At 37.5% G+C, this 12,743-nt stretch overlaps 1 protein-coding gene across 5 annotated transcripts in view; it reads right to left on the reverse strand.

Annotated features, from left to right (window-relative positions):
- Positions 1 to 12,743, reverse strand: part of GPD2 (glycerol-3-phosphate dehydrogenase 2) — a 201,097-nt gene that overhangs the window by 17,950 nt on the left and 170,404 nt on the right. For all 5 annotated transcript variants that reach the window (XM_067741881.1, XM_067741880.1, XM_067741879.1 and 2 more), the window contains exon 9: positions 8,951 to 9,144. In XM_067741881.1, the coding sequence (XP_067597982.1) occupies positions 8,951 to 9,144 (194 nt within the window). The remainder of the gene's footprint in view (positions 1 to 8,950; positions 9,145 to 12,743) is intronic.

A 12,743-nucleotide genomic window follows, 5' to 3' on the forward strand; every position in this document is an offset into this window, starting at 1 on the left:
TGTTTTGTTACAAAGATAACCTGGACGAAAAAAGTAAAGAACTGGAAAATCACGGACATGGGTCCCCAAGAGGAAACAAAAGAAACAAATGTTAGCAACCCTCAGCTGGGACAATCTGCAGTAGTTACAAAGAACAACAACAAAGCAGAAACAAAATAAAAACAAACCAAAAGAGGGCCTCCCTGGTGGCGCAGTGGTTGAGAGTCCGCCTGCCGATGCAGGGGACACGGGTTCTGTGCCCCGGTCCGGGAAGATCCCACGTGCCGCGGAGTGGCTGGGCTCGTGAGCCATGGCCGCCGAGCCTGCGCGTCCGGAGCCTGTGCTCCGCAACGGGAGAGGCCACAACAGTGAGAGGCCCGTGTACCGCCAAAAAAAACCCCCAAAAGACATGACTTGTTACATTTCCCCCCTAGAGTATATATCTTGCTATCTCTTCTCAGGGAAGATACTTATTAGAAGCAGAGGGCAGTCAGGATTTCAGATCCCACTCACCCCTTGGTCCTGTGTTCTTGTACAGCGAACCTCCTATACATTTAGACACAGCAGACTCTGAAAAGTACTTAAATATATATCTAGCGAAATCTTGTGTAAAGAGTCACAAAGACTCTTTGATGTGACTCGTATATTGGACTAGTCAAAAAAAAAAAAGAAAAGAGAAAAAAAAAGCACCTAAAAAGTACAGGGGAAAGATCCTAAAAACAAGTAATACTGCATGACAATCTCTCCATCTTGATCTCAAATGAAAAAAAGATTTCTGGTAAAGATAACTTCAACTAAGGTAATCTGACATATTTTAGCTTAGCTCCTTAAGGACCACACTCTAAACATGACTATAATCCGAAAGAAGAGGTACCCATACACCTCTATGGGAGTGTTCAATCAAACCCATATCCCAACACTGAATCTGAAACAAAGGGAGAGTAAACCTCATAAACTGGTGAGGAAAGCCTAAGGCTTGCAGTCCTGTTAACTGGTAACTCGATGTAGGGATTCCATCCCTAGATCTGCCCCTTTGAAGGGTGCATCCTCTTCAGTATGTTTAATTCTGATGGCCTCCATGGAATGGGGGTTAATTCTTGCTCCACACAATTCCACAAAAGTCTTGTAAAACCTCCACATAAATCATGCAATATTTTAATCTTTACAAAAAGCTTTACTAGGAAATTACCACTATTTTCCATTAGAGTTCAAATTGCCCTCAGAGTCAAAAATAAAACTTAGCCAACCACTTAGAACGTCATTGTGGTCACTGCAAAGTCTGCAGAGTGTGTTCTCTGGAATTCCTTAGGTAGCCACGCTGATCAGGAATTTGGTTTCAGTTCTTACAGCCTTCTGACTGATCTTAAAATTATTCTGTGGAAAACTAGACTTTCTAAATTTAAAGCACATGCAAATAATCTTTGTGGCAAATGCTTTACCTTTTCTGGTATAACAGGCAGAAAAATACATCTATGAAACTGTACTGTCTGAAATGAAAAGACCAAACTAAAACACTTGAGTTTTTCATTCATGGAGGAAAATTAAATAAAACATTATGTATACTGATACCATTTTTAATCCTTACTTTTGAAATTGCTACTCAAAACAAGAAAAGAAAACACTAACAGGAAGAGTTCATAACATGTCAGGAACCTTAATTTATTTTGCTTGATATCTTAGCATTCAGCTTTTTAGCCTGAGAATTATATCAGATGAATGTTGGGATTATATTTATTTAAAAAGATTCATTTAAGGATAATCAAATTTTAAATCATATTTCAAGTATGAATCAGGCTTTATAGCCTGCAGCATTTTTATGTTATTAGACTAAACTGTGGTTGGATCAGGTGATCTATCATCTATCAGTTTTCTCCCAACCTTGAGATTTAATGATTTTTATGGATTATTCAAAATGCCATTTGCTGCTGAAGAATAAAAGCACTTTTTATCTCTCTACCATCCAAATTAAGTAATGACCAGTCAGGGCTATGGGTATAACCTAGACCCACAAGGCACAGCATAGCTAAACACATGAAACATGAATTCTAACCTCTTGTAGAAAAGACAGCAACAAACTAAACAGGTTTCTCTCTTTATTACTTATTCACACACAGTGGAAACCTTGTGTGCTGTTAAACTCTTATTCAAATTCTCTTTAGAAAGAGATTCAAAAGCAGTGGACAGATAGCATAGAGAACCTTCCAAAATTGCCAGGAACTGCTGCAGCCATATTGTAACCATGGGGGAAACAACCATAGCATGAAGCCTACCTGGGGGGGGGGGGGGGGGGGGCGGGGTGGAGTGAAGAGAAATAAGGGCCCTTCGCTAAAGACATTGCTCAATCACTAAATTAATCACCTCTTGAGGCTTCTTATATCCGGAGATCTTCTTTTACATGATAATACATTATTTATTTTATAATAACAAAAAACAAAAAATACAAATTCAATGACTCTAATAAATTGAGTGCTTCTCTAAATGTCTATGTAAATACCTCTAGCTTCTGTAAAGCAGCACTGTTCCATAGACTTTTCTGCAGTGATGGAAATGTTCTGTATTAACCTGTCTGATTCACTAGCCACTAGCTGCATGAGGCTATTAAGCACTTGAAATGTGGTCCATGCAACTGAGAAACTGAATTTCAAATTTTATTTCATTTTAACTAAATTTAAATAGCCACATGATATGCACATGTGTAGGCTATAATATTGCATAAGGCAGTTCTAGAGTAAAACCACCAAGTGGTAGATCTCAGACTTGTCCTGGTTGATCATCAAGCTGGGTATTTCCCCCATGGCATGTCCTGGTTGATCATCAAGCTGGGTATTTCCCCCATGGCACCTTGCCCATGTCTTCAATGGAGCATCCTTTCATCCTGTGAGAATCTAATCTGCTGTAATAGTGTGAGACACCCCACCTCAAAATACTTTATTGTCGTAACATGTTCCATATTTACCATTTCAAAGTATCCTCCTCTCCTACTAATCTCATCAATTCAAAGAAATGAAAATATTTGTACTAAATTAGGTACTCCTACCCTCAAGTTCTTACCCAGAAATCGGTTCTATCATTTAGGTTGTAGCCAAGAGTAGACAGTGAACATCACCTACTTTAACTCTCCATGGTATAACACGTGAAGAAAATAACTCAACTCAAGGATTTTATGCCTCAGAGCTCAAAGATTCATCTTGATTTTCCTGGTCCTCGTACCGTCAGGATGGCTAAACAAGATGGCATTACTGTTGCATCTTCCTCACCATGTTGAAAGTCTTCGGCAATATCAATTCTAGTATTTCTCAGTACCTCAAATACTGTATCAAGTAGGAGTCATGTATTGTGATCAATAAATATGAAATGGCATATTAAAACATTCTCTGAACTTTTTATATCAAACAAGAGCTGACATTACAAAATCAAAAGCAATAATATTTTGGCCTCTGAGTCAACATGCTAGACTTAAGGTTTCTAATGACTATATATTTAAACAATTGGATATCCTCTTTTAAAACAACTGAACACTTTAATAAAACAAGATGACAGGAAACAACACTACTATTAAAATTGAGAAAAATTCTCATTAAACACCACTTATGAGAGTGGCTCACCCAGTTGATTTTTTTTTTGTTTAACATCTGTATTGGAGTATAATTGCTTTACAATGTTGTGTTAGCTTCTGCTGTATAACAAAGTGAATCAGCTATATGTATACATATATGTCCATATCCCCTCCCTCTTGTGTCTCCCTCCCACCCTCCCTATCCCACCCCTCTAGGGGGTCACAAAGCACCGAGCTGATTTCCCTGTGCTATGCAGCTGCTTCCCACTAGCTATCTATTTTACATTTGGTAGTGTATATATGTCCATGCCACTCTGATTTTTAAGTGCCAACTGCCCAGATGTTAAAAATCCCATGAGTACTACAGAATGTATAAAAGTACTGGTCGATATTTTCAGAAGGATAGTAAGGAAATAAAATAGTCCTTCTACCATCATGTTTAAGAATTATTTTTATTACTACCCTGATAAATAATTCACTCAGGTTTTAGTGTGTAAAATATATAAAGAATAAAATATAAATAGTAAAGTTGAATAGACATTTTTCACAGCTGGCTGAAAAGACTAAGTGCTGTGTAATTGTTTCCAATGATAATTAATATTTTTATTCTTAAAAACTTGGCAAGACAAGTGTTGGTTTTAAGTTAATAGAAAATGGAGCCCACAGGAAGTAACAATTAAGAGCTAAATGTGCACTTTTGCTTCCCATCAGTTATTTAGCCATACATTTTGGGGTGCTCTTTCTCCTGTTTGCCACTTTCAAAAAATCAATGAAAAGCATGTGAAAATATCTACGTGAACACAGGGGAAACAGTGTCAGAAATCAATACCTTCTCTACCAGCATGTTTAACCTGCAGAAATGAAGTGTTAATCACAGAAATAAGATACCATATTACATTTATAAACTAATGAAACTAGAAAAAGCAAAGCGCGTGACACTATAATTAAACAGCTGGAAGACATCCAAGCCTGTGTAAGTTGATAACCCTGGTACAATCTCTGGCAGTGAAAAGGCAGGTCTGCAGTGAGTTGATATGGCCAGCTCCGTTGTTAATTGAATAACAGGCAATCTATAAACACTACTAATTGCATATGTGAAAACCTGTGTACAACTAGAGAAGCTGCTTAGAGAAGCACTCCAGAAAAACTACATGGATAAAGCACTCTGCAAATCTTCTGTCTTCCTCAATCCCTTTAAGTCACAGCTTAGTTTCGCCACTGCGTCCTTCTGATTAACCTCTACACAGCGGACTTAATGATACATTTTTCAAAAGATCATTTTTCTTCCTAACCCAATACACACTGCACAACTATCAATTACCCGTTTCAGAAGAGAACAAACAAGTAATCTAGAAAATTCAGCCTGTGAATGGAAAGCTTTCTAAATCGTAAAAGAAGACATGGTCTTATTCCCAACAGGCAAAATGCTTTTCAGAATTGTTCCGATGCATTTTGCAGAAGTGTGGCAGCCGCTGCGAACAGCATGGAGTGTTAAGATTTGACACTTTTTTTCTTCTCAAGAATATAGCCATTTGGGGAGGCTCAGAAACTGTTGTCAGAATTTTACTTATTCATCCACTTAATAAATCCTTTTAAAATGATTGTTTCAACCCTGGTGAATACAAACCATTTCAAAAGTATTTCCTCTAGGATCTACACAAATTTTTTATTTTTAAAATCTGTAGCGAAGACTGCTTGGCCCAAGGGATTGGTTATGAGAAATGAAACCTCCTCTACTTTAACATTCAAATCCAAATAAGGCCAGTCGAGAGCAAAGGTCACTATCATTTTTAAGGTGTCTGGCAGCTTCCATGAAATGAACTGAGAGGCTTAATCCACTCCCTAGTGGATATAATATCACATCACGCGACAAACCCGGGACTACCAATTGGAATACTGCATAATAGTTAGAAGCACAAGTATTAGAGCTAGACTGACTTGCATTCAATATCATGGCTCCAACATGAATGAGCTATGGGAAGGAAACAAAGTCACTGGGCCTCAGTTTCTTCATCTACAAAATGGTAATTACAAAATAAAACTAACAAGGTTGTTACGAGGAATCAGAGATAATATAAGCAATATGCTTAGCGGAGTGTGTAGCATAAAAAGTGCTCAATAACAGTAGAGTTTTAAAAAGTAAAGCATGCATAACCCACTGCAGACTAATGGAAAGATTAAAATATGTGTAGCAACAGCATGTAGTCAAAAAACTGAATGGTGCCTGAGGCCGAGTTTCTCTTTCACATTTCATCAGTATAGGAGAGAGTATTGGGTTTCACCTAAATTCCTTGGAAAAAATACAAATTTGAATGTCTTTACTTTAGATATAGACATACTCTAGCTAACTAGCACTCTACCAAGACTGAGGGTAATTCCTCATATACTCTGAGGCCTTCAGTCCAGTAGAAATAAGAATGAAAAGAAACCATAAAGAATCATTGCTGATTCAAAGGATAAGTTGACAAGTAAGAAAGGTGTGATAGAGGGTGAGCACAGGGAAATAAATGAAGTACATGAAAGAGCTGTCACTTCTGCTTTTACCCTGGATATTTGCTACGTGGAGAATTTGTAATCTCAAGAGTCCCGAGAGCACCAGAGGAAAAGCCTGATTTACAGTGTTCACATATTAATTTCAACCCACTTTTACCAAAAATCAAAACTGACAAAAACTCTTTGTTAGTTTCACCAATTAACCTGACTACCAAAAGGTATGTTAACCGAAAAGACCTCTATAGACCAAGTAGGTCCCAGCAGGTATTAACAAGTCTCCTACCTATTAATAAGCAGAATGAAAGTGATGGGTACAGGCTCAGTCTCTGTTCCAGTCCAAGGCTCATTTCACTGATGGAAATCCCCACCCACGATATGGACACAGCAGCCTTTTGGAACCTACACCTCTTCCCAGCACATCCCGTATAAGCAGTTAGATTTCTCGTTAGTGCATTTGAACTTTAAGAATTTGGAAACTGTCAACTATAGCTCTCTGCTCTTGAATTAATTTTATTTCTTGCTCTAACAATCTAAACTTCTTGTTCTTATGGCCCTATATAAACCCACTTTTAACAAAGATCATACCCAGGTAAATGTGAAATGAAGCAGGATTCATTAACAGTAATCAATACATTAAAATACAATCATACCCAGATGAAGCTCCTCCTACTTTGCAAAAAGTGGGAAAAAAAGCTGAAATTGAAATGCATTTTGAGTACTTAAGTATGGATATTAAACAGGGCATGACTATTTCTTAAACAACTATGTTTGAGTATTGTGTGTGTGTGTGTGTGTGTGTGTCTGTATGTGCAAAAGAGTATAAATTTAGCCACACAGATTTCAATTACATGCATTTAATACATTTATACTATTATAACTATCCAAAGAGAATCTACTCAAAATGAAATTACATCCATTATTTGAAATTAGAAGAAACTAAAACTATACAGTATGGATCAATCAATTAAACTAGGAGAATCCCCTAAACCATTTTTTAAAGCAGTTTGTTTGTAAATGTGTGATCACATAATGAAAAAAATTCTTTAGGGAAAAAGCACTCATAGAGGCTACTGAGTCACCTTAAGACAAAAATTGTGTCTTTGCATGTCCTCCATTGAAGCCAACATTATAGGAGATGCCTGATATAAACAGATGAAGACTATTTTCAAAAACTCTTAAACTTTCTACCTTAATATAGAAAGATTTTCAAATTGCTACCAGCATCAAAAACCCTGAAAGCACCTATTACTAATTTATTTTGATTTAAAACAGTCATGAGTGGCATACCAGATATATAACAAGCTTTGTAACTGAATAAAGAATCCTTACCTGTAAGGAGCTCCAAGTAAGAATATATCTTAGACTATTACCTATTGTATAATGTTGTGATATACTAGACCAGCATTCTAGGGGACTACGAAAGATATCTGGCTTCTGAAGTATAAATAGTATTTTGCCAAAATGAGAAGTTGGGGGAAAAGACATCCCAGAGCAAGACTTCAACCTAAGTAAACAAGGCATGAAGGTTTAAAAGTGCATGACCTGATTTGGAAATAGTAAGAAATGTAATATGGTTAAACTATTGAATGCACATAAGTGGAGTAGTTGAATATAAACCTGCAAAGACAAGTCGTGGAAAGCCTTAGATTGCATATGAGATAGTTTAAAATTTTTCCTGAAGTTAATGATGAGATATCAAAGGGATATTTTTGTGCAAGGAAGTGATGATCAGAAATGTGTTTTAGAGAGTTCTGGTGGAAGGACCAGAGTAGGTGGGGACAGAGACCTAATATATGGAAGCAAGTTAGGGGGCCAATGCAACTCTAAGTGAAAAGTGACACAGGTGTGACCCAGAGTAATGAAAGTGAGAGGGGATTTACAGGATACTTCAGAGTGAGCATTGATGGGAGTTGGACTGGATGTGGAAAGAGAAGGATCAGCAAAGATAAGCATGCCGTTTCTAGGCTGGGTGACTAGTCGGCTGATGAGGCTATTAACTGAGATAGGAAATAATGTTGGGAAACTTCTGAAACTAGCACGGATAAAAAAAAAATACATTATACCATCTATGTCCACTGGAGAAAATGCTATGGCATCCAAGTTAAAAGAAGGTACTATGGGGCTTCCCTGGTGGCGCAGTGGTTGAGAGTCCGCCTGCCGATGCAGGGGACACGGGTTCGTGCCCTGGTCCCGGAAGATCCCACGTGCCGTGGAGCGGCTGGGCCCGTGAGCCATGGCCGCTGAGCCTGCGCGTCCGGAGCCTGTGCTCCGCAACGGGAGAGGCCACAGCAGTGAGAGGCCCGTGTACCGCAAAAAAAAGAAAAAAAAAAGAAGAAGAAGGTACTATGATATCCAAGTTAAAAGAAACCATGCTCAGGTTAGCACTGGAAAGAAGTAAACTTTGGCTTTTTCAATTAAAACAAGTATACTTATTCTTCTTAGCTAAATCCACTGTTAATACTCCAGTTTCCACATAATAACAGCTCACTAAATTTCTTAGAATACATAAACCTCTATCCTCTCATTTCTCTGATTAATTATTTCCTATGGATATCCTAGATCTGTAAATCAGATCTTCCCAAGCTCTAGAAATTAAATAGCGATGCAAACATTTCATACTCTTCTGGAAGACCAAGGGTGTTTAGAGCTCCCGTAATAGCACTCCAATCTTGCCATTAGAAAAGACCAGAAAAGGATGGTATGTGTTTCATGTGGATGTGGAAAGTAGAGGGAAAAAAGGCAACTTCTTCCTATTGTGTTATAATTTGGCCCTCATAAACCTTCTAGAAGAATTGGTCAGCACATAAGAGTTAGAGGCGGCCAGGTGTGAAGATGAGTCAGACTGGACACACGGCAATTACCCAGTGAGAGCTGGAATGGTTTGGGAGATATAAAAGTGGGAGGGTAAACTTCGTAAGTTACCTTCAACGTCACAACTCAAGTAGTTACGCACTTCATTCAAAATGAAGTTGATGTCTTCTTCGGAAGGAATAGGATGGTGTGTGACGTCAGTTGGAGTGTCGGTAGTGCCAGCGATAGTCATCTTTTGCCAGGGTAAGAAGAAAATAACTCGCCCATCACTGGTCGCTGGGTCAAGGAGTCCCATGCTCTCTGGGCTGGGATAAAAAGAAGGGTCATATATTTCTGAAATTAGCCGAAGTTTGCTCTTAATCTGCATTCTAAAAACTATTTTATTCCCTAATTCTCATATAAACAAACAAGAAACACATGAACTGTTACTTTTATTGCCACTACCCTAATCTAGAAATTCCTAAAGGAAAAAATAATTCTGGTAACACAAAAGGAATGGGGCAAGTGTGACAATAATAATAATATTCCACAGCAGAACTCAGGCCCCCCCAACTCAGTAATGCAAGGTAAATTAAGTAAGTGGACTTCAATTTCCAGTTGTTTGGGTTTTTATATCCCTTGGACCATTCACATCAGATAATGTCAGCAGGATAAATGTCTATAATTTCTTTCATGATGGTCAATGAAGGATAGCTCTTCAACCTTTTTTCAAGTCTATGAAAAGTATTTTCCTGGGCCATTTGACATCTGGCATGTCTTTCAGTTTAAGGTCTCAGAAGTACATGAGAAAAGTGAAAGGTCTAACTTTCTAGAAACTAAAATGTAATCAAAAAGTTCTTTACTCCGCTGTGCATGAATAAGTTTGTACCACTTCACCAAATATGAGATTTCTTACTTTATTTCAATTTTACAGAAATCTCAAGAAGCGCATCCATGAGAAAAGGGCTCAGTTTTCTACTACTACCTAAATAATAGTGTACTGGGATATAAGGTCAAAAAGTAGAGTAATATCTTAGCAATGAAAATCTTTAAGTAGGCAGAAGATGCTGGTGTGCAATGCTGCTAAATCAAGGTTCAAGGACGCCTCTTCTGACAGACGATGTAAAACCTTCAAAAATATTAATCAAGAATTTTTCTAATACCTACTTAGTATTGTAAGACCAAATTGTGAAACACACTTGAAAGAACAGGCAAGTATAAATAAACGTTAACAAAATCTGTTCAGCTATATTATTAAATCATTAGAAACTCTTGTTTTAATGTATCCACGAACCATTCTAAAATTGTGGAGGTCCTGCTAAAGCAGTAGAAGGAAACTGCAAGTGTCCCTTTCAGACAGCTGAACACTACTGATCTTCAGACAGCTGTTTCAATTTGACTGACCTCTCATAAGGAGCCAATGTTAAAGGTATTTTCTGTGAATATATTTTTAGCTTCTATTAATAACATTTCTTGAATAGGAAATATAATTCTATTTGGGTTCAAGAAATCCCTCTTAAACTCACATATTTTAAGGGACATACGGTCAACTATTTATGCTTATCATTCCCTTAAAATTAAAAAAAAAATGAAACTCAGATTCAGATGTGTAAGGATGAGAATCTAAATACTGTTTAAAAGCAAAATAAAACTGGCTTTTTCATGAAAAAGAAACCTACAGTCAGCTTAGCTCATGTATCTTCTTCATTTAAACCATAAAGAGTACTAATATTTCTTTGCAAAGACTCATCAGCCCCTTGAAATGCCTGCCATGTCCACACAGCCTTGCAGAAAGAAATTACTATCTGCAGCCTACATGAGACACAGGAGAGAGTAGGCCTCAGTTATTCTATTTAGCACATGTAAAAAGCACCACAGAAGTGTGTCAATCATTTAAACCTTCGGCTAAGATCTCATCTTCACTCAGGGTTACTTACAGGAAATAATTTTACCTTTTAAAAATACATTGAAAACTACAAATATCGAGTATTTTCAGTCTCTGTATGCCTATATTTTTTTTCTTTGTATTTGCCATAAAACTCTCTAAAGATCTTAAAAGAAACTAGTTAAAATATGTTTTGTAAGCACCGAATTTGATCCTGGGTTGATATGCCCTTAGATTAAATAAGTCACTTTGTGATTAGAAATTAACTCACGAGTTCAAACTTTTAATTTGGTAAATAGTGCTATATTGAAACAAAAGGATAAATTCCATATTCTAATATTTAAGGAACAAATTCCATGTTGGTATATTTTATATATCATCATTTTATGGACCGGATATCATATTATGTGTCTAACTCAATGAACTTGATCAACATCAGCATAATATTATAATATTCAGCAACTGAGACATGAAATGCTGTTAGAAAAGCACAACTACTGAATCCTTCAAAATCTTTCAGTGCAATAAAAAGCAGTTTAAAGGGTGAATGTGATGGTTACCAACACACACATAACTGGAACCTGTAGAGAATCAACTGCCTAAGTGAAGACATATGTGTCAAACATAAAATTAACAAGCACAGAGGGAAGCCAAAGCTATTAATGAATGGTACAAAAATTTAAGAATCCACTTGGAAATACCTCTCATCGGTTCTAAATTACCTAATTCATAACTCACCCTTAGGGAAAAGTTTGTTTTCTTACAAATGATTAATTCTGCAAGGTGGCACAAAAGTTTGAAAATGGCTATCAACTATAGTGATGGTATATACAATGCGGTGAGGCATAGGTCTTTTCTCAATATGTATAATTCACTTGACATCAGCAGGAAAAGCTGGCTGCTAATTTACGTGTGTGTCTAGGATTAGATCTAATGAACATTTTTCTCATGCAGACCATTGCCGTCCTGAAGTACCCTTACTTAAACTGAAATCAATTTATTGTTAACTACTTAGCAATCAGTGTTGGAGCTAGCAGTATGCACCCACGTTATAGAAAAAAAATTGACCTTTCGTCAGCAATAAAAAGCATCTGTAGGCTAAAAGGAGGAGATGATTATTTTCATGTATTTCAGCCATTTGGTGTATTGTTGCTGCTTTCGTAAGAGCATCTACCCACAACTCTGATGAAAATTCCAGATTTGCTCTTAATGCCTTCTTAATGTTCTTAGTACCTTCAAAAGTAAATGACTTCTGTGTGTTGTTTTATGAAATTAAAACAATCCAGAATGAGAGAAAGAGAGAGAGAGAGAAAGCTGCTACCATGGCACAAGATAATTCCACATGTGGAATGTTAGGGTCATAACAAGCTTAATAAATTCCGTAAAGATACCCTGAAAATAGCCCAGCAGGATACACTGCATACCTGGTCCTCACTCTCCATTTAGCCACCTAAAGTCAATAAATCAGTGGCTCCTGAACTCATTGCATTGCCAAACTGATCAGGTTCTACTTGAAATGCTAGGCCTTAAGTTATTATCAGCTGGTTTATAGGGCAGCACCAGGTCTGACTCATCTCTGAGGACCTAGTAGAACCCTTGAGTTATAATTGTTGAATGAGATTGAGAAATCCAGAGAACCATTTCAGGCTGAGATCTCCTGACCCCAACCCACCCAAGAGAATGACTTGATATGGAAAGTAAAACATCCCTCTGGGATGCCAGCGATACAGTTGCTCGAGGTCAGTGCTGAAAGAGGGACCAAACGCTTAACCCAGGCTGTAATCTCAAACCAAGGGACTCATCTGAAACAGAGCGTGAACAGGAACTGGGCTGCCAGACCACTCCTCTAAGGTTTCCCACAGGATGTGTAGTGGTTGTAGTTCAAGGTGCTAAAGATGGAGATATTAATTTCTCCCAAAGTAGAATGAGATCACTTACTGCATCTTAGACTGAAATAGACCCAGTTGTGACTAACACTTGCATGACTTATGGGCAGGGGCCCGAAGCTAATGCCTAATTTTTAGGATTAAGAAAGGTATT

The sequence above is a fragment of the Pseudorca crassidens genome, chromosome 6 (genome assembly GCF_039906515.1).
Source record: "Pseudorca crassidens isolate mPseCra1 chromosome 6, mPseCra1.hap1, whole genome shotgun sequence".
NCBI classification, from domain to species: domain Eukaryota; kingdom Metazoa; phylum Chordata; class Mammalia; order Artiodactyla; family Delphinidae; genus Pseudorca; species Pseudorca crassidens.